Here is a 27,333-nt window from a genome sequence, read left to right on the forward strand (position 1 = left end):
TGTATGTAACTTGTATTTATTGCATAGCTGTAGTGAACAAAGGGTTACTGCTTTTTTCTGTATTGTGTGATCTTGTGGTCCAATGAAGAGACTTCTTTCTCATCTACCTATTCCTATGCTTCTTTCTCTGCACACCTTCTTCTCCACCACTCACAGGGGCTCTTGCATACCCTTGTAGGAAGTAGTTACTAGGTGGGAGGAATTGTAGTGGTAGTTTTCCCTCTGATTCTCTGGGGAGGATGACACACACAGCGTAGGCATTCCTGCTGAAGTTAGCCAGGGCCTGGCTCTGCCAGGACCCCGGTCTGGGACAGTCCAGCTGTGTTGGAAAATCAATACCTACATGTATGGAGAAACCAGAGACACTCAGTTTCCTTATTCTATCTATCCAAGTAACTATGCAGTGCTAGATCCTACGATAAGGCCAAGTAGGGGATCATGCCAGCCCACGACGAGAACCTTTTTTAAACAGTGCAGGGTGGTATCTTAGGACAGAGGAACTGACCCAAATAGAGCAAAGGTACCATAACAAAGGTCTACGTACTCTATCTTGCAGCGCGGTTGACACCGGATAATTTCGGACATTGGACTACACCCAGATAACCAAGACTGGGGCTTGTGTCACCCAGGTAGGAGACATACCTTGACACTTCAGGGCAGAAGGTAATCACCAACAACATAGTCGAAACACGGTATCTCTCAAGTCTATCTAGTATTCTCTTTAAAGTTCCGGCAGAGCACATTACTACCCTGGGTTGGGACACCCACGACAAACTCCTCTCCTCTTCTGTCCACTGCTCAAAGCTAAGCTACACAAACACCACTATATCTACCGCTATCTCCCAGCACAGATCCAGTCTGTAAGTCTGTACCAAAAGAAGTTATTCACTACCAGAGTATTCTGTATTACCAGAGAATGTTCAGTAAAGCCGTTATATTTATTTTACTGGGACTCAGTCATCATTGCACCAGCACCTACACATCAGCTATACACCTTGGGTCACTCTCAGTTTGCAAGTGCTGTATATGTCTAGCAAGGTTAGGACCTTCCCGGACACTGGAAGTACCCACCTGCCAAATTTGGGGCTCGAACGGCCCCTGCGTTTGGATGCCTAATAATATGCTGATAACAGAGAACAATGACATGAGAGTGCTACTGTATATACAACCAGCAAGGTTGGGACTTTTATGAGAACCTTCTTGGATGCTCAACGTACTTAAGAGGCCAAACTTAGAATAAAGCGGAGATTTACCAGGTAAGTGCTATGTACGTCCGGCAAGGTCAGGACCTTTACATAAACCTTCCCGGGCACCCAACGTACCTACCTGCCAAATATAAGGTCAGACGCTTGAGGTGTTCAGACACCTATAGAGAACGTACAGACACTCCCTTTTATAATGTACATTACTCAAGTATACTGTATATACACTAAGTATATACACATCACAAAATGTATACATTAGAGTGAGTTATATGGGGTATGAAGTCTTATGATATTAGTATGGGTTGGGTTATGGCGTAGAACATCATATTATCCTTTATATAACGATGGGTTAATTATAATAACACCTGGTTCTCTTTATAGCCAGTGCTTCATTATGATGTCACCCTGCACTTGTCCTGGAGTCACTTTTTGGTTGTAAATCTTCAGTGTGACCTCTCCATCCTGGACTATATAGATATCCAGTGATAATGACCCATCACATTGTAGAGACGTCATGTGGAGTGAGTGGGTGTGTATTGGAAGAAGGTGTTATTTCTGAGCCCGGTGATTCGGTCGTGCCGTCTTCTCTACTGACTCACGCCACATGTATATGTTTAATAAGCCTGCTGGAATGACATCCATTTGTGTGTAAAAGGTGTGAACAGCAGCCTGGTGTGTCTGTAGGCAGTATGCAGCCTGGATTAATTGTAATTGTCATTATTTGGGTCACCAGTTCCAGTTGCTAAGGTGCCGTCATTGTTCAGCCAGTGAGTCTTATAAATTCTAACCGCGGTTAGTCCTCATTTAATATTACTTTTGGCACCGATTGTCTTAAAGGGGTACTTCGGAGAGTCAAAAAATATGTTTTATTTTTTATACATTGCTTTTTAAAAGTTACTTTGTAATATAACTTCATTAAAATAAATGTATCGTTTTTTTGCATGTGCATCAATTTACGTTACGTGGAAGCAGTAAGGGGTGACAGGTTCCTCTGCTGTCAGTTCCTGACCCTGCACTGCCGCATAGCACTAGGCCTTGCCGCATAGCACTGCCGCATAGCCTTGGATTACAAGCATAATTTGTTCCCGGACCGTGCTTGTAATCCAAATCACCCTTAAACCAAAGCAAATTTTCCCATAAGAAATCACTGAAAGGCAGACAATTGGTTTCACACCCCCAAAAATAATGATTTTTATTCTGAATAACATGTAGAACAGATTAAACAAACAGTGAGAAACAGCTGAAAATGTCATATAATTAGTTACTGTACAGTATAGCAGCGGTGTGTATAGCTGAGTGTGAGTGCAGGCACATTATAGCCGCAATGTGTATAGCTGAGTGTGATTGCAGGCACATAATAGCAGCAGTGTGTATACCTGAGTGTGAGTGCAGGCACATAATAGCAGCAGTGTGTGTAGCTGAGTGTGAGTGCAGGCACATAATAGCAGCAGTGTGTATAGCTGAGTGTGAGTGCAGACACATAATAACAGCAGTGTGTATAGCTGAGTGTGAGTGCAGGCACATTATAGCAGCAGTGTGAATAGCTGAGTGTGAGTGCAGGCACATAATAGCAGCAGTGTGTATACCTGAGTGTGAGTGCAGGCACATAATAGCAGCAGTGTGTATAGCTGAGTGTGAGTGCAGACACATAATAGCAGCAGTGTGTATAGCTGAGTGTGAGTGCAGGCACATAATAGCAGGAATGGAAAGGATAGGAAACACAAGGACTGACAGAGACTGCAAGGAGCATGAAGTAGGAAGAAAGTGGATCTGCAATGATTTGGAAGGTGAGGGAGACTTCCTGGGTCAGAGTACAGGGCTGTAGACCCCGCTATGCAGACCATGCCCCTCCCCCGCTCCCCCTCCCACCCAGTACAGGGAGCTCTTAAACCAAAGCAATGCTCTTACACCAAGTTACAATTTTGAAAAACTTTGATCTCTTTTAGCAAAACGCTCTTAAACCAAGGTACCACTGTATATACTTATTAGAATTTACACTAACTGGGGAGGTGGGGTCACTATCGCTATGTGCTACACGATAGTGCCAGGCAGCTTCCCTCCATGTATTGTGTAGTCTAATAGGAAAACAGATTTTCACTGTATTACAAAGTCCTCTAAGATGGGTAACTAATAATTAGATGAATCAAAGTTTATTTGTTGATTTACTATAGGTAACGGTGACCATTCCCCTTCAGTAGCTGTTAGCTGAACAATGGCTCTCCTGATCTCCACATACATATGAACATATGAACTTGGGAACATTCAAGTTTATTTCAATAGAGAGAGCAGGGGTAAGCTGCCAGACAGCTCTGGTGGCAGCTTCTCTCTGAGAACAAAAGGACAGGGCAACTGATATCCAACATGCCTAAGGGACGATTATCGTGTAAAAAATTGTTATTTCGTTTGAATCTAATCGATAATCGTTCTGTGTAATTGCAGGTAACGATCGGAAAATCGTTCGTATGTCGTTGATTGTTGATTTAGATCTGAACCTAAGGGTACTATTACATGGCCCAATGGGGGCTCGATAATAGTAAACGAGCGCCGATCTGCTAGGTCGGTGATCATTTACAAGGCCCGATAATCGTTTAACAAGGGTCCAGGGCTCCTCCTGCTCCTCTTCTCCCCGGGTCCCGCGCGCTGCAGCTTCAGAGTGGGCTGTCTTAGCTGACAGGCCGCTCAGCCAATCACTGGCCACGGCGGTCCCGGCCTGTGATTGGCTGAGCGGCCTGACCGCTCTGGAGCTGCAGCACGTGGGACCCTGGGAGAAGAGGAGCAGGAGGAACCCTGGACCATGGATAGGTAATGTATTTCTTTTGCAAATTGTCAGCCACCGGAAGCGCACAGCTATAACACGTAGCGGTGCGCGGTAGGTGGCCGACAATTATAGGTCAGAACCTATATCAACGATCAGCCGATGACAACGGCTGTTGTGTTTATTACACGGAACGATAATCGGCCGGATAGGGTCAATTGGGCCTATTATCATTCCGTGTAATAGTACCCTAAAATTATCGTTAATCGTTCGCTGTAATCCCACATTCGTTCGCTCAAGTTCCGCATTTGTTCACTAATCGCTCAGTGTAATTGCACATTGTTTTGCTGCGATCATAAGGAATAAACGATCATAGTAACGATCACAATAACAATTGTAGTAACCATCGTAACTAACGATTATCGTTCTGTGTAATATGATGAACGATTTCAGGTTAACGATACACAATCTCGTTTGCAATCGTTTATCGATAGTCGTTAAGTGTAAGGTATATGGGGACCTTAGATTCTACATAAGGTGTATGGTGGCCTTAGACTGTTCTGCATATACAGTAGGGTATGGTGGCCTTAGACAGTCCTGCATATACAGTAGGGTATGGTGGCCTTAGACAGTCCTGCATATACAGTAGGGTATGGTGGCCTTAGACTGTTCTGTGTAAGGTGTTTGGGAACTTTCTAGAACTCCTGACCATGCCTCCAGAAAAGTTCTTTATCAGCCGACCAAGTACTACACTCCTTCATCTGTTAGAAAAATTGGGGGCAAAGGGATCCATTCCAGTATCTCAACAAAGAAAAAGAGTGTACTCGTGAGTCTTTCCAATACCAAAGCCAGGAGAAAACTGGTGGCTGAACAAAACCTTTCCCATCTTTCAGCTAACCACATAAAGGGCATTGTCAATCTACAAGCAGACCAGGAGAAAAGACCCCACCATTATGTCAGCAGGACCACACAAATCAGGCAGCACATTAACAATAATTTTTGGTAAAGCACATTCTCAGGGATTAAAGGGGTACTCCGGCAGTTTTTTTCCCCTTTCAAATCAAAAAGTTATATAGATCTGTAATTTACTTCTATTTAAAAATCTCCAGCCTTCCAGTACTTATCAGCTGCTGTATGTCCTGCAGGAAGTGGTGTATTCTCTCCAGTCTAACACAGTGTCAGGAACTGTCCAGAGCAGTAGAGGTTTTTCTGTTTCAATATATTTTATTGAATTTTTGTCAATAAATTTTTGCAAACAAAAGTAAAGTTTGGCAAACAAAAGTACAACAAGAGTACATCGAAAGTACAACAGATAAAACAGTTTTCACAAATGGAATGAGAAATAGAGCTAAGGTGAAGTTAAAGGGGTAGTGCGGCGGTAAAAAATTATTCACAGAATAACACACATTACAAAGTTATACAACTTTGTAATGTATGTTATGTCTGTGAATGGCCCCCTTTCCCGTGTCCCACAGTTATGCTCAGCCAATCGCGGCTGAGCAGCTGATGACGCGGCCGGCACTCGGGAAGATCGAAGGTGTTCGGGCCGGCCGGCCGAAGATGACGTTTGGCACAAGATGGCGCACTACACTTCCGGGTACACGGGTGGGGGTGGTGGGACACGGGGAAGGGGGCCATTCACAGACATAACATACATTACAAAGTTGTATAACTTTGTAATGTGTGTTATTCTGTGAATAATTTTTTACCGCCGCACTATCCCTTTAACAATAGGTTTTCTATGGGGATTTGCTGCTGCTCTGGACAGTTCCTGACATGGACAGAGGTGGCAGCAGAGAGCACTGTGTCAGACTGGAAAGAATACACCACTTCCTGCAGGACATACAGCAGCTGATAAATACTGGAAGGCTGGAGATTTTTAAATAGAAGTAAATTACAAGTCTGTATAACTTTCTAAAACCAGTTGATTTGAAAGAGTTTATTTCACTGGAGTACCCCTTTAACTGATAAATGAGTGTTGGATCACTCTCAGCTGATCACTGGGTCTCTTACACAGCCAAGGGCATAAGCTCCCCCAGACCTGCCATGGCTGTGCCTAATACATTTCCGGTTTGTATTATAGGAGTGTAATGAAATGGAAAATAGCCTCTGCAGTTTTTTGAGCCAACGCAAGATGTGGATCCTGCACAAAAGAGAAATATACGTCCTTCTTTTTTCACACACAAACAAAATCAAAGCTAATTATTAAATTATGTTCACTCCAAAACAGTATCAATAGAGAAGTAAAAAAAAAAAAAAGGCCCTTTAGATGCTAGAAAAACAAATGTGATGTTTAGTGCTACAATCTTGTAACAATATGAAAGAAAAAAAAGCCTCAGAGCGCCATCTAGTGGCAAACAGATGTAATAAGTGAGTGCATAGTCCCCATGATTCCGAAAGAGGGAGGACAGTGTTACAGCGATGGGGCGGGTTCACACTGAGGAATTCTCGCAGATAAATTCCGCGGAATTCCGTCGGCTATACGCTCGCACGGCCGCGCGCCTTTCCGCCGGCTCCATAGACACCAATCTATGGGCCGGCTGATTCCGCATTCCGCCGAAAGAATTGACAATTGGAATTTATCCGCGAGAATTTCTCAGTGTGAACCCACCCATGGACAGGAAATGTCCATAGGAATTAATGTCTGGATTACGAGTGCTGTGAAACATCCAGATAAATAACCCCTTCACTCCCCGACAACTCCCAATCTGATTCATTACGGGACGTGGACTCTGTAGACTTACAATGGAGCAAGCAGGGATAAACTTGAAAGGAGTGCCCTGTAACAAAACATTTTATTTTGTGTTTTATATAAGGACAGGACTACAGAAAAAGTTCTAAAGTGCTAGAGTACCCCTTTAAATTTGTGGTATCCACTTAAAGGATGGATTAGCCCAAGGCAGCTGAGGGTAGAATTCCTACAGACAAAGTCTCTTATGTAGTCACACATAGCTTTTTGGACCCTGTATGTCCCCCTGTGGACATGTACGATTTTTTAGTAAACGGGTGTAAGAACGGGTCCATAGTGAGTTTCCAATTGCGGACAGAAATTATGGACCTGGCCTTAGGGCCCTATTCCACCGGACGATTATCGTTCAGATTATCATTAAATCGTTCGAATCTAAACGATAATCGTTTGGTTGAAATGCAGTTAACGATTAACGACCGAAAGAGAAATCGTTGATCGCTTTATAAGACCTGGACCTATTTTTATCGTTGCTCGTTCGCAAATCGTTCGCATTGAATAAGACGTCGTTCGGTCGTTCGCAATAGATACGAACACAATAGCGAATAAATAGCGAAGAAAAACTATCGCAATTACGATCATAAGTAACGATTATCGTTCCATGGAAATGACTGAACGTTTTCAGGTCTTTCGCAATAGCGGTCGTTTGAGATCGTTAACGATTATGCAAACGATAATCGTCCGGTGGAATGGGGCCCTTAGACTGTGTCCCAGTGGCCCTGCTACAGTGGTGGCCACTTATACTAAGAACTATTGCACTGAGACTATGCACACATGCCATTCAATGCCTCTTAATTAGAGCTATTTTACGCAACTCCAGATAAAATATCAATATTTTTGCCACAATTCTGTCAAAATCTCAGAAAAAATATTGCAATTTTACAGAGAAAATAGCAGTAGCAAAATAGCACTAATTAAAGGGGTAAGTCAGCAAAAAAAATCTTTCAAATGAACAGGTGCCAGAAAGTTATACAGATGTGTAATTTACTTGTATTAAAAAAACCTCCAGTCTTCCAGTACTTATCAGCTGCTGTATGTCCTGCAGGAAGTGGTTTATTCTTTCCAGTCTGATAGTGTCCTCTGCTGCCACCTTTGTCCATGTCAGGAACTGTCCAGAGCAGCAGCAACTCCCCATAGAAAACCTCCCTGCTTTGGACAGTTGACTTATAGGGCCACTTAAAGCGACTCTGTACCCACAATCTGGGGGGGGGCCCCCCCCCCCCCCCAAACCACTTATACCTTTGGATAGCTGCTTTTAATCCAAGATCTGTCCTGGGGTCCGTTCGGCAGGTGATGCAGTATTGTTCTAAAGAACTTTTAAACTTGCAGCCCTGTGTCAAATTGGAGTACCTGTGCCCATAGATTGCGACAACCCTCCGTCCCTCCTCATTATTAGGAATGCCCCTGGAACATTTTCTCCTATTCATCACCTGTGAGAACACGGCACATGAGCCGGATCATTAAGGCACCTGTGCAGTGTTCAGAACGGTGAGGAATAGAAAAATGTTGAAGAGGGCGGGGAGGAGGGACGGATGAGCGTCGCAATCCTAGGGCACACACACTCTAGGCCACGCCAATTTGACACAGGGCTGCAAGTTTAAAAGTTGTTTTTTAGGACAATAACTGCATCACCTGCCGAACGGACCCCAGGACAGATCTTGGATTAAAAGCAAGTACTGGAAGACTGGAAATTTTTTTATAGAATTGAATTACAAATCTATATGACTTTCTGGCACCAGCGGATTTGAAAGAATTTTTGTTGTTGTTGAACTACCCCTTTAACTGCGCATTAAAGGCAATGTGTGCACAAAGCCCAAGGGCTCGGCTAAGTTGGGGATGGGTCTGTTGACACATTTGCCAACTGTTTCCAACAACCATCAGAATTATGAATGCAGCTCTGGGATGTCATACCCCTGGATCAGTCTTTGTAGAACAAACTTCAACGAGTCATCATTTCCATAGACATTGATAAAACAGAATTTATTGAATAAACTCGGTAATAAAGGCCTAGCTTATCCGTACAGAATACACATTTACATAGCTTATTTATGAAATATCTGAGAATATATATATATATATAAAATTTGGGTCTCTTAAGGATGCAGCTGTGACGCAAACCAAAAGAACATTAAATAGGATCACTTACATAGGTGTATTAAAAAAAATAATAAAAAATAGACAACTCCATGACAGACACAATGAGGTTTGCATTTGGTGGTGCATTGTCTTTGGATATGAGGGGGGGGGGGGGGGGGTATCCATCACAACTGACACATAGGGGGGGGGGGGGCTCAGGATATATGTTAAATAGTTGCTTAACACACATCATGTCCTATCTGGGGAGAAAAGAAACAAGCATAACTTCCTTCCAAAAACAGCGCCACTCTTGTCTTCAGTTTGTATGTGGTATTGCAGATCAGTTCCATTGAAGTGAATAGAGCAGGGGTTTTTTTGTTAAAGAAACCAGCTATGTTTTCAGAATCCTGAATTGCCCCTTTAATGATAAATTCAGCTCTACTATAATAAAACATTACACCAACATAGATGATTATAGTAAGTGGTACCTAGGCTTTCCATAACACCCACTTGCTGCCCTACCCCCCCTGCGTACCTAGTTGGAGCCTGCCATACAGCACCCCACCCACACAACGTTCCTCAACAACCCTCACCCCTAGCAGGGCCATTCTATGGGCCACACTTGTTTTGATAATTTAATTCACAGGTGTCAAACTACGGCCCTCCAGGTGTTACAAAACTACAATTCCCATCATGCCTAGACAGTTAGAGCTAAAGCTTTGGCTGTCCAGGCATGATGGGAATTGTAGTTTTGCAACAGCTGGAGGGCCACAGTTTGACCTCCCCGAATTAATTCCTCCAATAATGTTGTGACATGGCTTAAAGGGCCCCTGTAATTTCTAACTCTTACTTACAGTATGTTGAATGTCTAGAATATTAAAGGGGGACACTTACTATCATTGTACACCTGGTGTATACACCAGGTAGAGGGCGCAGATCCGTCCCTTCTCCCTGGAATCGAGTCTGTCTGAACCTGAAGTCTCGGCATTTGATTACCGGTGGTTGAAGCAGTTGGATGCCACCCTAGGGAGTCCTAATGGATACAGCCATAAGCCATAGGCTGTATCCAGGTTTTCCAGGACTCCCTAGGGTGGCATCCAACTTCTTCAGCCACCGGTAGTCCAATGCCGAGACTTCAGGGTTCAGACAGACCATCAGGTCCTAGTTGCTGTAAGCTTACCATAGAGTTCTCCCCGTTATACGGACAGACCCATGGCCGATACACGTGCCGATCTGATACATCAGCACTTGTGCCATGAGGATGGCTCATGTATTGTGCGTCCGGGGACACATGATGGATAGCTGGAAAGTTTGCGAGGCCCATCAGGTGCATCATTGTGGCAGCACAGGAAGAAGTGTGCTCGGCCAACAAGGATTCTTGGACTCTCATCGATCGATCAAATTTCTTATTTATCAACTAATCATGGAGTCTTTTACATCAGCCCAACCTCCCCCTGTGTAAAAGACTTGACTTACGGAAGGAGCATCGGGGGGGGGGGGGGGGGGGTGGTTATTTCTATTTAGGGATGAGTGAACTTGCTGAATTTTTGGGGGGTCTGGCAATTTTGACTCCCAGGCTCGGCATTTGACTCCCCCGCGTCTGGAGAACTTGGATGCCAGGAAAACATGGATACAGTCATGTTTCCTGGCAGCCCTGGGACAACATGCAACTTCTGCGGCCGCAGGGAGTCAAATTCCGAATGTTCGGATTCGGACATACTTGCCAGTTTGGCAAGTCGGCTCATCCTTCCTTTTCCAGCCAGTTGTAGACTGTACGAAGTACAGTCTGTAGAGTACAGAGAGGAGGGGAATGAATTCTTTATAAATTTCTTAGTTTTATTTTTCTTTCGAAACATGTAGGTGAACCCTTATGCCCATGCAGCACATCTATTTTTTCCCTGTCCCTATTTACATAACCTGTCTTTGACTTCAGGACTATTATGTAGGTGCCTGTACACACTAGATAAATGTGTCCCAGCTCACCCCCCATTGCCATAGGTCAGAGAGAGACTGATCGGGCTCTGGTAATAGGAGACTCGCCACCCTCTCACCCATTGTAAGTAACCGTTTCTGCCTGAGCTGGATGTTTTTCCTCTTTATTTCTGATCTACAGGTCTCGGTTAGATATCTAAGTGAAGGGGCTTAGCAGCCATTTTACATCGATAGATATTTATAGACAATTACAAAAAATAAAATAAAAAATGAAGACCAATGTATAACAAGGGGAAAAGACATTAAAAAGAACGACATGCACAGTAACAAGGGGATTTCTTGTGCCATAGACGGGACTATTAGTCAAAGTCTCAGCCATGCCGATAGGTTATTCGATCTATCGGCAATGTCCTTCTTCGGATCGGGCCGGCAGATGCCTGTACGTGATCCAGAGCCATGTACCCCACCCCGAAGCTTTCTGTGGCTGGGCTATACCAATGATATTTGGTTGTGACAGCAGTTCTTTTAGGTTTCTTAGGTCTTGTCTGACTCTTATGTGAATGGTTTGGTCCACCATGTGGAAGAACATATCAAGCTTTCCTATATATATCTTCATAATGTGTAATCCAAACTCCTTGTAGGTGGGAGAAGTAACAAAAGACACAAGACAATGGAGACCAAGTTTCTCGTTCACAAGCTTTCAACGGCGGTGACAGACGCAGGAGTGGAAGAACGTGAGGTGGCACTGGATGACCTTTCAACGGCCGGACTGAGCAAAATGGGGTCTGAGGCCTTGGGTACTAAGGAGCGGACGGGGGTTAGTGCCTTGGAAGGGCCGTGTAGGGTCTGCCCACAGATACGATGATGCTTTTCCCAGTCTTTGTGCTGGCAGAATGATCCGCAGTATCGAGCAATGTTACATCCGCTGCAGGTCTCGCTGGCTTTACGACCACAATTCCAACAGCTCTGCAAAGAAGGAGGAAAAAAAACTAAAATTATAAAGCTATAAAGAGGCAGTGCAATACAAGGAAGTTATTAACCTATTCTTCTATATCATAGTACAAGTAAACGTAACCGGACGTAAAATAGAGGAGATGGATCTCTCTTGCTCTTGTTTATCCTAAGGATCAGGCATGTTAAATTTTAATGTCTGATCCTTTTTGTACTAATAATGTTTGCTTACAGCTAGGTGTCCATACCATTAAAAAAAAAATCTGTTTGCCTACAGCCACCACAAGGTGGAGCTCACCGCATACATATTTATACAACTCCATTACATGAGTATTCATGACTGAGGGCCCTATTACACCTCTTGTTCCCTGCTAGCAAGCAGGAGGGGCCATCCAAATGATCCTTAGATCGCTCAGGCTGCCCATTGAAGTCAGCGGGGGTCTTCATGGAACGATGCATTCCATACCATCAATGGGCTTTTAAAACATTGAAAGACCACGATTAGACATTGTGCATGTCGGCTGATCGTTCCCTTTTAACAGGCGCCGTTACACTAAATGATTTTCAACCTGAATGGTCGGCAAACGGACAAGTAAGGCCAATAATGGTTCACCGTGATAGGAACTTAACAGTTATTTCCTATACACAGGTTAAGGGATAACAAACTTATTCAGGTGGTCCTACTGCTGGGACCCCGATGTCTGCAGCTTTGCCTTCTGTTCCAGTCTCTACACTGACAGACCGCTGGCCACTCAGCCAATCACTGGCCACGGCCTATCAGTTCAGAGACCGGAACTAAAGGGAGAAGAAGGCAGAGCTGCAGAGACCGGGGAAGGCCCAAGGACAACAGGGAACGTGGTAAGTTAATATATTATTTTGTACTATAATCATCAGCCGTCGGCCATTAATCGCTATTACGCATAAGGGGAGATTTATCAAACTTTATCAAAGTGAGACTGGCTCAGTTGCCCCTAGCAACCAATCAGATTCCACCTTTCATTCCTCACAGACTCTTTGGAAAATGAAAAGTGGAATCTGATTGGTTGCTAGGGGCAACTGAGCCAGTTTCACTTTACACCATGTTTGATAAATCTCCCCCATAGTGATGTGCACCCGACGCCCGATGATTTTAGGTCTCGACCTAAAGAAACGATCAGCCAATGATCATTTCATCGGCTGATCGTTCTCTTTATTACACAGAGCGATAACCGACCGATTATCGATCCGTGCAATAGGGCCCTAATCCAATGGAATTCAAAGGGAAAAAAAGGGCGCAATGAATATAGAGATTAGAGACGCAACGGATTAGAGTACAACCATTCGTCATTTGATTACCTGTGACTGAAGAAGTTGGATGCCACCCTAGGGAGTCCTGGAAAACATGGATACGGTCATAGGCCATAGCCTGTATGCATGTTTTCCAGGACTCCTTAGGGCTGCATCCAACTTCTTCAGACACCGGTAATCAAATGCCGAACGATCGGACTCCAGCCTGCTCCAGTTGCGCTCATCTCTGATCTGGTACACTACAGTCCATGGCGTACCTCAGTGGATTCCTCCTGCTCATTTACTACAAGGAAAGCATCCTCTGTTGCCCTCCTCTTGGCATCCGCAATAGTCTGTTCCATCCTGGCTCTCTCCGACGCTATCATCTCAAAGGCTTTCTGTTCGGCCTCAGACACGGCCTTTTGTACCTCAGACATGGCCTGTCGCTTCACCTCATTCACCGCCTCTTCTGTGTAGGGAGGAGGGAGGTTAAAGGGAACGCTCACTGTATTGACATTTTAAATGGTAAAATTAAAATATTTGTATAAATATCAATAAAGAAAAACAATTTCCAATCAGCACCCAAAATCATCAGTAACAGTAAGCGAGGCTCAGTACCTGCTTTCCGCCAGATTTCTTCAGTCACATAGTTTCCACCACTTCGGCTTCCAAAGTCCCTCTGGGAGTCTGCAAGGAGGAGAGTAAAGGAAATTTAGGGAAGTGTAGCCCCTAAAGGAGGGATGGGGAACCTTTGGCCCTACAGCTGTTGCAAAACTACAATTCCCATCAGTGCTCTCTGCTGCCACCTCTGTCCATGCCAGGAACTGTCCAGAGCAGGAGAGGTTTTCTATAGGGATTTGCTGCTGCTCTGGACAGTTCCTGACATGGACAGAGATGGCAGCAGAGAGTACTATGTCATATTGGAGAGAATACACCACTTCCTGCAGAACATACAGCAGCTGATACGTACTGGAAGACTGGAGATTTATTTTTTTTAAATAGAAGTAAATTAAAAATCTATATAAATTTTCTGACAACAGAAAGAAAAAAAATTTGCTAGAGTACCCCTTTAAATTTACAAAGAGGCTAATTTTTGGGGGAAATAAAATTAGTTGCACAGGTATAAAGCTGAAAACGAGGCCCGAGTAATATTACACAGGAAGGGAGTGTAGGTAGGTGGCTGGCTGCTTGCATTGGTTTCACTATTCCAATTAGTCCAGCCTGACTAGAACTAGTACATTATTATTGTTAACAAATCTATGAACCACCGACATGTTTCTCAGAATATATTTACTCACCACTGGTGCCTGAGTCAGTGGACGTTGGGCTGTGCTGTCTGCTTAAGTGCTCGCTTCCTTTCCTAAGCTCTGAGGACTCGCTGTAACGTCTCTTCCAGTAATTCAATTCATCTCTGTCCACTTCTTGACACCTGCGCAGTACCGCCATAGAGCGCTTTGTCTTTTCTACCATCTCCATGATGCAATTCAAAGCCTGTGTAAATGGCAAAAAAACAAAAAAATTTACTATACCCCCTTAAATCACTAGAGGGCGCTGTCCATGTGCAAAAAAATGATTGAATGTCTCAGTGCAAGTATTAAAGGAGGAAACACCGATTTACGTATTAGCCAATTCTAATAAATAATAATTATCAAGAAAATAAATAATAATAATAACAAGAATAACAACAATAATAATAATAATAACAATAACTATTATTATTATTATTACTATTATTATTATGATGTATTAATTTTATTGCTGTATTAAAAATAATACTAAAAATACAATAAAAATACTAAATATATAGCAATAATATTACCATTATTATTATATATTTAGTATTATATGTTTATTACTGTATTTTTAGTATTTTTTTATTGTTGTTTTATATTATATTATGAAACAATAAAAAATATAATACTAAATAAATAATACTAATAATACTAAATAAGTAATACTAATAATACTAATACTAATAATACTAATACTAATAATACTAATACTAATAATACTAATACTAATAATACTAATACTAATAATACTAATAATCATTTGTTGGCCTTACGTGATCCAAATGTTTCCATTCCTCTGCCCATTCCCGCTCTGTCAGACGGTGATCTACAAGTTCTTCTTGATATCCATTGTTTAAGCTGCCATTGATTCCTACAGAGAGAAAATCCAGGTCACTCTCAGCCATCAGACTATCAGGGTCTCTCAGAACACATATTTAAAGGGGTCACAAGGTTATACAACAGCTCCACTTCTGTCAACAAGTTGTATGTGATATTGCAGCTTCATTTTTTTTAGCGAGGCTATGCTGTAAAGCCAGATATAACCAATAGACAAGAAGGAGCTACATTTATTTAAAGGGGTACTCTGACAAAATATATATTTTAAATCAACTGGTGTCAGAAAGTTATATAGATTTGCAATTTACTTTTACTTAAAAACTCCAGTCTTCCAGTACTTATCAGCTTCTGTATGTCCTGCAGGAAGTGGTGTATTATTCTCTCCAGTCTGACACAGTGCTCTCTGCTGCCACCTCTGTCCATGTCAGGAACTGTCCAGAGCAGCAGCAAATCCCCATAGAAAAGTTCCTGACATGGACAGAGGTGGCAGCAGAGAGCACTGTGTCAGACTGGAAAGAATACACCACTTCCTGCAGGACATTCAGCAGCTGATAAAGTACTATAAGACTGCAGATTTTTAAATAGAAGTAAATTACAAATCTGTCTAACTTGCTGAAAACAGTTGATTTAAAAGAAAAAATGTCCACCGGAGTACCCCTTTAATCCCGCACTTACCTGCTGTTACAGCATGGTGGCGCTCTCTTCCCTCTCTGCATTCCACAATCTTGCCCAGTGGTTCCCTATACAGTTGGGATCCGGGTATATCATCCAACGTGTAGTGCTGGAGGGGTGGAGGGGTGGGGTGAAACTGGCTGGAAGGGTTCAAAAGGGGCAAAGAAAGAGCCGGACTGTGTCGGGGGGCCGGGCTGATGGTGCACACCCTCTTGACTGGCGGCTCTGGGGGTAAAGGCTCTCTTTCAAAGCCGTTGTCTTCTCTCCTGCAAACACAAGAGGTCAGAGTTTGATCTGCAATCTTCTCGGACTGATCTATAGACATCTGGTGGTGGATTCTCGTCGTCACCCGTTACCTTTCTGGGCTGTGTCTCTTTCCGTTCCCACTGACTTCCATGAGCAGCTCAGAGGAGTCGGATGGAGAGGAGGTGTTGGTGTTGAGGAGGATGTGTTCATGTTGCGCCAAGTACTGTGAGGGTGTTTGCTTGGCAGCGCGCGCACAGTGCAGCAACTCTCTCTGGAGAAGCGGCAAGTTGGCCTGAAAATGGAAACCGGCGTCCAGATTAGACTTAACCCCATAAGTCAGGGGTAGGGAACCTTGGCTCTCCAGCCGTTGCAAAACTACAACTCCCATCATGCCTGGACAGCCTTCGGCTGTCCAGGCATGATGGGAGTTGTAGTTTTGCAACGGCGGGAGGGCCAAGGTTCCCTACTACCCCTGCGATAACTAAAAGGCTATTCTGTATAGATCAGGGGAAGAAGGGGTTAAAAATTCTTTACCTTAAGGAACGGGATGACGAAAGGTCGGAGAGGGAAGTTGGTCGCCTCTTGGAGCTTGCAGTGGAATTCTTCAATAGTTACGGTGGAATTCTGTAGAATATAAAGAGAGGTTAGAATGACCACAAAGGGCAAAGGAACCAATGGAGGATACTCCAGGTCAAACCTCAGGCTCGTAATGGATCTCTATGGTTTCCCCCATTACCTATTAATGCCCCACATTGGTTTATAGGCTTATTACTTAGTTTTTACTACTACTACTCATTGACCATTAGAGCGTGGGAGGTATTTCCGATATAATGCGATCAGTCTGGTTCATGGTTCCAGCACTGTTACCAAATTACAACTTCTTGCTGTCAGGGCATGATGGGAGTTGTAGTTTTATATAAGTTGGAGACCGCTGTCCTAAAGTAAAGCAGTTCAACCATCAAAGAGCACCTTTTTTTTTTTTTTTTTTTTAAGAAAAAGTGATCACAAGTAGATTTGCAATACTGTATACTCTACATATATAAAAAAAAAAAAAAAAGTTTTCTATGTTTAAATGAAATATATACATATGGCCACTAGGTGTCTCCCTTCCTGTGCTCCATGCTCCATCCCTATGTTCTCTGTCCTTTGCAGCTCACACAAGGAGAGACCCCTGTCCATCATGCAGGTTGTATATCAGCTGAGGGCAATGACTTAAGACTGATTATGTTATTAATGCTTCGTTCACACAGAATGATTATCGTTCGAATTTTCACGATAATGATCGCATTTGAGCGATAATCGTTCCGAACGATCAAGCGATGAGCAAGAAATTGCTCATTCATTGTGATCTTTCAACATGTTCTCAAATCGTTGTTGGTCGTTCACTAAAAATTCGCAGATCGCTTCGTGTAAACAGTCCTTCACCGATTCAACCTGTGTGTGAGATGGGCTTAAGAGATCTTAACGATCGAAATAACGTTTTTGTAAACGATTTTTCACTTCTTCTAAATGCTAATCGTTATAAAAAAACAAAATGTTGCTTCAAAATCGTTAAAACGATCAATTGGGCGAATAATCACTTCGTGTAAATGTAGCATGACTATTACTTATTCTACTATCATCTCTGCAGCTGACCAGGAGACAATGCTCTGTGTTATGTAAGGGCCAGTTCACACTGAGCAAGATCGTCGAAATTCCGCCGCATAATCCCGCCGTGCTCAGTGTACTGCTGTAAGTAAATGAGAGGGCGCGCGCTCGGCCGCTCCCTCTCCTCTCCGCTCAAAGAACTAACATGTTAGTTCTTTGAGTGGAGCGTGGCGGCATTGGACGAGCGTGCACGCTCATTCACTTACAGCAGTACACTATGCGGCAGAATTTCGACGATCTTGCTCAGTGTGAACTGGCCCTAATAATTTAGACAGCATAATGTCACTGTGTGGTTACAGAGGTTTTGGTGCTGTGTGATAGGAGAGCTGACCGTACAATGTGAGCACCCCCAGAATTCTCTGCGACTGAATGTGGACGTGCAGCAGCTGTACATATGTGCTGTGAGGACATGTCCAGCGTGAGCAACGAGCACAGGAAGGGAGACACCTAGTGGCCATGTGTATAAAGCTGATTAAAACGTAGAAAAAACCCCCAAAAAAACGTATATTGCAAACCTGCTTACAGTCACAACCCCTGTAGATTTTTTTTATGAAGAAATTGCCTCTTTAACAGGCCTCGCGTTCACTTCCATCTTGAGACGGTACTTACCACCAGCGCTAAAACGAGGGTGCGGACCTTCTCCCCGATCTCCGGAGAGATATCATTGCCGAACTGCTGTAATGTGGTGAGGAACCTCTTGAGTTTGCTGAGCTGCCTTACTCCACAGGTGGCCGGGAGCTGCTGGTTGGCGAGAGACGAGGAAGAGGATGATGACGGACCATTACTGGAGCGCTGCGGCGGAGATGGAGCTCCATTCAGGGAGGGGGGAGAATGGTTCATTCCATTAGAGACTGCAGGGGGATAAAACATGATCTTTAGTATAGGGGGTCATTCCGATTTATGACATAGAAAAGAACGAGTGCCAAGGACTAGACTAGACAGGACAAGTGGGCACAGGGAGCAGAGGAAGACATGTACAACAAGAACAATAGGAGGGATACTAACAGGGTTTTACTTATTATTGGAAAAATTATAGTGGGACAAAAGTTATGGACAGGTATGCTAGAAAGTTTTGCTAGTTTGCAAAAAAAAAAAAAAAATCTTTCAAATCGGCTGATGCCAAAAAGTGCCAGAGATTTGTAATTTACTTTAAATTAGAAAAAAGTCTTCCAGTACTTATCAGATGCAGTGTGTCCTGCAGGAAGTGGTGTATACTCCCCAGTCTGACACAGTGCTCTCTGCTGCCACCTCTGTCCATGTCAGGAACTGTCCAGAGCAGGAGAGGTTTTCTATGGGGATTTGCTGCTGCTCTGGACAGTTCCTGACATGGACAGAGGTGGCAGCAGAGAGCACTGTGTCAGACTGGAGAGTATACACCACTTCCTGCAGGGCATACAGTAGCTGAGAAGTACTGGAAGACTGGACATTTTTAAATAGAAGTAAATTACAAATCTGTATAACTTTCTGAAACCAGTTGATTTGAAAGAAAAAGATTTTACCTGGGGTGCCCCTATAAGTCTTTGCCAGGCTGGGAGGGGGATTCTTATATTTTACAGGTTGTTCGGTATCACAGTGACAAGTGTAAACCTTACAGTAGGGGTGACTGTCCTAATACTAGATGCTATGTTTGCTGAACGTAGTACATGACCATTATATGTCTATGGGCTGTACAGAAACATTAGCTGCCCCAGCGTTATAGGGAAACCTAATCATCTAGTGTAACCAAGAACGACTAAGAAGGCGCAGATGTGACCTCAGTAATTCCTATAGAACTCTGGTCTATATACTAAATCCAGCAGAAAAAAATTTCTAGTCAACTAGTGTTATACAGATTTTTATTTTATTTTTTATTCTATTTAAAAATCTACAGTCTTCCAGTACTTATCAGCTGCTTTATGTCCTGCAGGAAGTGGTGTATTCTCTCCAGTCTGACACAGTGCTCTCTGCTGCCACCTCTGTCCATGTCAGGAACTGTCCAGAGCAGGAGAGGTTTGCTGCTGCTCTGGACAGTTCCTGACATGGACAGAGGTGGCAGCAGAGAGCACTGTGTCAGACTGGAAAGAATACAACACTTCATGCAGGACATGCAGCAGATATTAGGTACTGGAACACTGGAGATTTTTTTAATAGAAGTAAATTTTAAATCTGTCTTGCTGGAGTACCCCTTTAAGATTCTGATATTTGTATCAGCTGGTAAACTTGTCCAGCAAGGGAATGCAAAAGCACACAAATGCTTGTAGAAGTTTATATATATATTATATATGGGAAGGGGAACTTTTGCCCCTGCAGCTGATGCAAAACTACAATTCCCATCATGCCTGGACAGCCTTTGGCTGTCCAGGCATGATGGGAGTTGTAGTTTTGCAACAGGTGAAGGGCTGAAGGTTCCCCATAGTATATATACATTGGTGGTGACAAGGCAGTGACCATATACTATATACATACATATAGGAAACTTTAGCGTTCTCATGATACATACGTGATGAAGGAGGGAAGGATACGGGTCGCGGGCCACTTGGGTTCACAGGTGGCAAAGGAGCCATGGTAGGAGGTGAGGATCGAGAATGAATCTTCACTTCCATGGGAGACCCGGGCATTGAGGGCACCCTCTTGTCTCCAGGGACTACAAATTAACACACATGGCACAGTGTAAGTACAGAGATCCCAGGAAGGTCAGATGCTTACAGGATGTGCATTACAGTTTATCCAGCCTGTGTCCAGGTGTAATACCCACATTCCACACTAGAGGGGGCACTCATCGTACACCTTATTCCGACCAGTATGTACCACACACTATTATACTGGTCAGTAAGGAAACAGGTACAATGCTACATCACTGTGCATCAAAAAGATAGAAGGAAATTACAAATCTACCTATTTAAAAATCTACAGTCGTCCAGTACTTATCAGCTGCTGTATGTACAGCGCTCTCTGCTGCCACCTCTGTCCATGTCAGGAACTGTCCAGAGCAGCAGCAAATCCCCCCTTGCTCTGGACAGTTCCTGACATGGACAGAGGTGGCAGTAGAGAGCACTGTGTCAGGCTGGGGAGGAAACACCACTGTTTCCTGCAGGACATACAGTAGCTGATAAGTACTGAGAACTTATTTTTAAAGGGGTTCACCAAAAATGTTTTTCTTTTAAAGCAATTTCTGCTAGAAAGTACCCCAAATTTGTAATTTACTTCTTTTTAAAAATCTTAAACCTTCCAGTACTTGTCAGCTACTGCATGTCCTGCAGGAAGTGGTGTATTCTTTCCAGTCTGGAGAGACGGGGAGTTTTTCTATCGGGATTTCCTGCTGCTCTGGACAGTTCCTGACATGGACAGAGGTGGCAGCAGAGAGCACTGTGTCATACTGGAAAGAATACACCACTTCCTGCAGGACATACAGAAGCTGATAAGTACTGGAAGACTGGAGATTTTTTTAATAGAAGTAAATTAGAAATCTGTATACCTTTCTGACACCAGTTGATATGGAAACTATTATTTTCCATCGGAGTACCCCTTTAAAAACACTTGCTGATTGCTATTGAGATACAGGACGGTGTGGTCTAGTAGAAAAGTTGTGTATTCCTGGCAGAAATGGCGAATGGTCAGGATATACTTATATAGGAGAGAATATTGGCATATAGTTGGGGAGATTTATCCAACATGGTGTAAAGTGAGACTGGCTCAGTTGCCCCTAGCAACCAGATTCCACCTTTCATTTTCCAAAGAGTCTGTGAGGAATGAGAGGTGGAATCTGGTTGGTTGCTAGGGGCAACTGAGCCAGTCTCACTTTACACCATGTTGGATAAATCTCCCCCCGTATATGTATGCAGATATGATACAGATGGTCATACTGTATAGAAACAGCGATAGATGTAGTAGAGCCGAGTCTGTCATGTGGTTGAGTCAGTTTTGTGCTGCTCTGTATGATCACATGATTATGGGTACAATGGGGCAGCCCCAATAAGAGTCTCTGCTCCATCTGTAAATACATATACACCCATACCTATAGATCATAACACTGAATTAAAAGGACATGAGATTCTCTCGATGCGACTTTCCCAGAATCCTCTCTGTGTTGTTTCCCTCGGCGCGGTGGTAAAACCACTTTCCATCTGTTTCCCGTTTCTGCCAGGCTGAGGTTTTCCTCTGATATTAACCTCTATAGCGCCAAAACTAAAGACGGCGGACATGTAAAGGCGGAAAAAGATTGTGCAGGGTGTACAGAGTCACACAATGCATCATCTCTAGTCCCTGCTATTGTATGGTGAGCTGAGTGGCTGATAACAGGGAGCAATAGCTCAAAATAAGTAGATAGAATTTTGGCATTAAGAGTAGCTTCACATGTACCGTATAGGAGCGGATTTTCTGCTGCGTATCCGCAGCAGATTTGACTAAACGAATGAAAACAGCATTAAATCCGTACTGTCAAATCTGCTACAGATCTGCAGCAGAAAATCCGCTGCGATACGGTACGTGTGAAGCTACCCTAAGGGTACGTTCACACTTACCGGATCCGCAGCTGATTTTCTACAGCGGATCCGCAGCAGATTTCATTTAATTAACTAAACACAGCATCAAATCTGCTACGGATCCTGTAGGTGTGAACGCACCCCTTAAGGTGTACTCCGGCAGAAAAAACTTATTAGTCATACAGATTTGTAATTTACTTCTATTTAAAAATCTTAAGTTTCCCAGTACTCATCAGCTGCTGTATGTCCTGCAGGAAGCGGTGTATTCTTCCCAGTGTGACACAGTGCTCTCTGCTGCCACCTCTGTCCATGTCAGGAACTGTCCAGAGCAGGAGAGGTTTTCTATGAGGATTTGCTGCTGCTCTGGACAGTTCCTGACATGGACAGAGGTGGCAGCAGAGAGCACTGTGTCAGACTGGGAAGAATACACCGCTTCCTGTAGGACATACAGCGGCTGATATGTACTGGAAGACTGGAGATTTTTAAAAAGTAGTAATTAATCTATTTAAAAATATCAAAATCTTAAAGGGGATGTTCACAAAAAAAATTCTTTCAAATCAACTGGAGCCAGGGATGTGTACTTTACTTCAATTAAAAAATCTCCAGCCTTCCAGTACTTCTAAGCTACTGTATGCCCTGCATGAAGTGGTGTATTGTATTTGCTACTGCTCTGGACAGTTCCTGACATGGACAGAGGTGGCAGCAGAGAGCACTGTGTCAGACTGGAGAGAATACACCCCTTCCTGCAGGGCATACAGCAGCTGATAAGTACTGGAAGACTGGAGATTTTTTAATAGAAGTAAATTACAAATCTGTAAAGCTTTCTGACACTAGTTGATTTCAAAGAAAAAAAAAAAAAAAAAAAAAAAAAAAATAATATATATATATATATAATATATATTTTACTGGAGAACCCCTTTAATTCTATAGGCGTCAAGGTAATACTTCAGAGAGGGGATAGTACATTCATTACCCCCCAAGTATTAGATGTAAGTGAGACATGGACATCCCTATCCTCCTCCCCATACACCGGATTCAGGGACAACAGCTGATACTAGGGCAGTTACCTGCAGCCATAGGGGCGGACAGAATGCAATGCTAATTTCCATCCAAAACAATGGAAACAGATGAAGGTTAGTGACTGGGTTCCTGGGTAACAGGCTGCACCTGGTGTCAGTAGCAGGAGGGGGGCTGGGACACGTGCTGGGAGGCCTGATGCACATCTGTCACCATACAATACAAAGTGCTTCCTCCCCTCCCTCCTCATCGCACCATAGAATGCCCTGTACAGGGGGCTCAGATGGGCCGCACATGCAACAGGTTGGAGGGGTTTTTTGGGTTTTTTTTCTTGCAAATTTGATAATTGTCTGTGACCAGTTTTACTAGTTTCTGTAAAAGGTGAGTGACAACCAGTGCAGTCACCTCTTCAGCTCCTTGGGGGTTGTTAACCAGTGTCCGGGATGATGGTTGCAGCAATATGTTCTGCAGTAAGATCAGGCATGGGGAACCTTTGGCCTTCCAGCTGTTGCAAAACTACAATTCCCATCATGCCGGGAATTGTAGTTTTGCAATGGCTGGAGGTCCGAAGCTTCCCCATGCCTGCACTAGATGTTGGTGCCTATTATGGTTGTCACGTCTCTGGTAGAACCTCATGATAATCTGGACTCCCGAACTCCCTAGGGCGGCATCCAACCTCTTCAGCCACCGGTAATCAAATGGCAAACGATTGGTCTCGAGCATGCTCCGGTTGCACTCATCAAGTAGGAGAGCGGCTATAGGAGGTGGTAGGTGCATCCGTGTTTTGGTGCCTGAGGCCACTCTCTATGACATAAGATAGTACCACTGTTATACATGGCACAGTGTGCGGGTGGCGTTGAGAGCATCGGGGCCCAGGAACTTTACGCATTGGTTTTTATTACAGTACTGACAAAAGACTAAATTGTTTCCTTTACGGCCTGCAACAGCCATGATCAGTATCTTCATGTCGTTGACAAGTTAGCCCACTGCCCGCTTTGAGCACCGATCGACCCTAGAAACCAGCAGTCACTGGATTGTTCGTGTGGGCCATCACCTACATCATTGTCTACACAGTGAGATGTGTACCCAACTAAAGGCTCTTTTACACGGGCTGATTACCGGCAAGGATGGTGGCTAGAAACACTCCTTTGGCCATAATTGATGAAGAACGCCCACTCATCGGCTGATCGCATCTTTTTGGTGGCAATATATTTAAATGGCCGAACAAACAAAATAGGGATCATTTGTGTGGCCCGGTAGCACAACTAATTGTTCTGCAAATGAGAGACATTATTTTTGTCACTTGTTTGCTTCCGTAGACGGCCTCCATATCAGGCCATCTAAAAATTACCTTAAAAGGAGAAGTCCGGCTGTATGGAAGACCCCACAGGCAGCAGGGGTAGGGGAGGGAAAAAGGGCCCTATTCCACCGGACGATTATCGTTCGCATAATTGTTAACGATTAACGATCTCAAACGACCGCTATTGCGAAAGACCTGAAAATGTTCACTCATTTCCATGGAACGATAATCGTTACTTATGATCGTATTTGCGATAATTTTTTCTTCGCTATTGCGTTCGTATCTACTGCGAACGACCGAACAGCGTCTTATTCAATGCAAACGATTTGCGAATGTTTTGCGAACGAGCAAAGATAAAAATAGGTCCAGGTCTTATAAAGTGATCAACGATTTCTCGTTCAGTCATTAATCGTTAACTGCATTTCGTTTAGATTCGAACGATTTAATGATTATCTGAACGATAATCGTCTGGTGGAATAGGGCCCTAACAATCAAGTATTACTTGATCATTGACCAGCTCCGGGACCCCCGCCAGAAGGCATTTTCTCCCCCAAGTTGTAAGGATGTCACAACTTGGGGGAGAATGCCCGACCTGGCCGATGGACAGCTCCTTTAGTCAATCTGTGACCGGAGCGGTGTCCTGCTTCAGTCACCGACTGGCTGAAGGGCTGTCCATCAACTGGGTCGTGACATCAGCTCTGGTGGATATCCCACAGCCCGGCAGGACTCGAACAAAGTTTTAGGAATTTGGTATGTAGAATATTGTACTTGATGTACCTGACAGCCCGGCACAGAAGAGCTAGTGCATATACCTTATCAGCTTTTCCAGGTGGTACCTGGTTGGTAATTGACCACAACTGGCCAACTTTGTAGACTGAGAGAAGACAGGAGACAGATAACCATTAGAGATGAGCGAACCTCAAGCACTCTTGGGTTCATCCGCTCTCGAGCGTGCAGCATTCGATTACTGGTGGCTGAAGTTGGATGCAGCCCTAGGGAGTCTTGGAAAACATGGATACAGCCTATGGCCTATGATAGTATCCATGTTTTCCAGGACTCCCTAGGGCAGCATCCAACTTCTTCAGCCACCGGTAATCAGATGCCGAACAATCGGACTCAAGTTGCGCTCAAGATGGTGTGTCAAAGCCAGACCACAACACAGCACACCGGTAAATATATCAGAAGACATTAGTAAACCAGTGAACTAGTAATGCTGCGGCCTTTATAACTATGACGCTCACTGAAACAACCGCGCTGCAATACCGTAAAGGAATTCAGGAAATATCAAAAGTTTAAAAAAAAATAATAATTAAAAGGAAATTTTGAAAATCCATCCTAACCCTTATTATAAGTTACACGGCAGCCTACACGGAAACATTTCATGCCAGACACTTCCTTCAGATCCACGCCTGGCCCTTAAGGGGCCCTTAACCCCAAATGTGACTGCAGCCAACATGACAGCTGGCGGTCACTGAGGATTAACTTTGCCGGAAATTTTTTTTGTTGACCCTTTAGTGCTGGGTGGAGGGGGGGGGTATTGATAGAGAAAGAACATCTCTGGTGACCACCAGCACTCCATTAAGGAAACTGCCCAAAATCTATGAGCGTAATGTGGGGGTTGGGAGGAATTTAGTGCCATAGCAGTAGTAACCCTGGAATATATTTTGGGTAGAGTGTCCCTTTAAGGAGGCTATACATCTACCTATCTGCCACATGCCATACAGAACAGGATCTTCTATTATTATATAATAAACGCAATTACACCGTTACAAAGAGAAGCAATGACCAAGGGCATCCTATGTATTTGTCTCCATCCATCGTAACACAACGAGGGGAAAAAATTGAAAAAAATAGAAAATAGAAAAAAAAACCTCCACCGGATTTCACCGCCATAACCAAAGCAGTTAACAAAACACGCTCTTAAATACGTAAGGTGTTTTTTTTTGTTTGTTTTTTTTTTATTACCCCGCTTGTCTGGTTAACCCCTTCGGCAACGTCTTACAAATCTATCTGCAGTAGGGATAAGATTATCGATCGGCAGTCAAGGACACAGAGGAGAGCGCGCTGAAACGTGAGCGACTTACCGTCTGGGATCTGCGGGCGTGGAATTTTAAATAAGGATATTTTCTTGGGTTGAGTTGAGCGGGATCCCCCCTCCGCCCCTGCGTGCGTTTAACACATCTGTGATTCCTCAGTGTGTTGGAAGAAGCAGGACTGTTCTGGCGCAGATGGACTGCAGATGTGTTGTCAAACTGAATTATCCCCCCCCCCTTCTGCCAGAGAGAGAGAGAGAGAGAGAGACACCCCCTCCTGTCTATATCTGCCTGGCGCTCTCACTCGCTCTGTTACTAGGGCTTTCTGCATTTCTATGTCACTAGATATACACCTACCGCTGGCTCCGAGCCAATAGGACTGGAAGTCCTTAATAGACGCAGGGTTTGTTCATGGCTGGGTGCACCAGCGGGGACGTTTCCTGGCCAAAAGCATCGCACACTGGGGATGGCAGAGAGAGGAGGCCGCAAAGGCGTCTGCCGAGCCTGAAGCTGGCAGTGCAGAGCCGAGGGAGGACCCATCTCCCTCTATGCGGCTGCAACTCCATAGGCTGCACAATGAACACGTTCTTTTTGCTCCATTTTTATTTACTTTTTTTTTTTTTATTGTAACTTTTTATCTGTAGTTATAGTTTGGCATCAGTTTACCGATCACTTGTATGTAGGCCCCAACGTTGGATGGGGGCAAAAGTGACACCGATGCTATAATTGTCAAGGTTTGATATGGGGCCGTCAAGATCGCATTGCACAACTAATCCAGAGGCCATGCAGCACCAACGATCCCTGTATAGTTTATGCGGCTATTTAACTACATTGCTATCGGACGTTCATCTCCTGGTTACACAGGCGGCCGGTAAACAATGATTTTAAAGGGGTACTT

At 43.9% G+C, this 27,333-nt stretch overlaps 1 protein-coding gene across 4 annotated transcripts in view; it reads right to left on the reverse strand.

Annotated features, from left to right (window-relative positions):
- Nucleotides 1-10,817: 10,817 nt before the first annotated feature.
- CBFA2T2 (CBFA2/RUNX1 partner transcriptional co-repressor 2) overlaps nt 10,818-27,333 on the reverse strand; it is a 41,830-nt gene continuing 25,314 nt past the window's right edge. For 2 of the 4 annotated variants that reach the window (XM_069952236.1, XM_069952235.1), the window contains exons 2-11: nt 20,105-20,248; nt 18,235-18,476; nt 16,513-16,602; nt 16,089-16,270; nt 15,736-15,998; nt 14,997-15,094; nt 14,230-14,422; nt 13,550-13,618; nt 13,210-13,436; nt 10,818-11,680 (exon numbers count right to left, since the gene is read on the reverse strand). In XM_069952236.1, coding sequence (XP_069808337.1) covers nt 11,405-11,680; nt 13,210-13,436; nt 13,550-13,618; nt 14,230-14,422; nt 14,997-15,094; nt 15,736-15,998; nt 16,089-16,270; nt 16,513-16,602; nt 18,235-18,476; nt 20,105-20,248 — 1,784 coding nt within the window. In that variant the 3' untranslated portion in view covers nt 10,818-11,404. Of the gene's footprint in view, nt 11,681-13,209; nt 13,437-13,549; nt 13,619-14,229; nt 14,423-14,996; nt 15,095-15,735; nt 15,999-16,088; nt 16,271-16,512; nt 16,603-18,234; nt 18,477-20,104; nt 20,249-26,486; nt 26,557-27,333 lie in introns of those variants that run through there. The other 2 variants (XM_069952238.1, XM_069952237.1) reach the window with 2 other exon arrangements.

This window comes from Dendropsophus ebraccatus, chromosome 14 (assembly GCF_027789765.1).
Source record: "Dendropsophus ebraccatus isolate aDenEbr1 chromosome 14, aDenEbr1.pat, whole genome shotgun sequence".
Classification (NCBI taxonomy): Eukaryota; Metazoa; Chordata; class Amphibia; order Anura; family Hylidae; genus Dendropsophus; species Dendropsophus ebraccatus.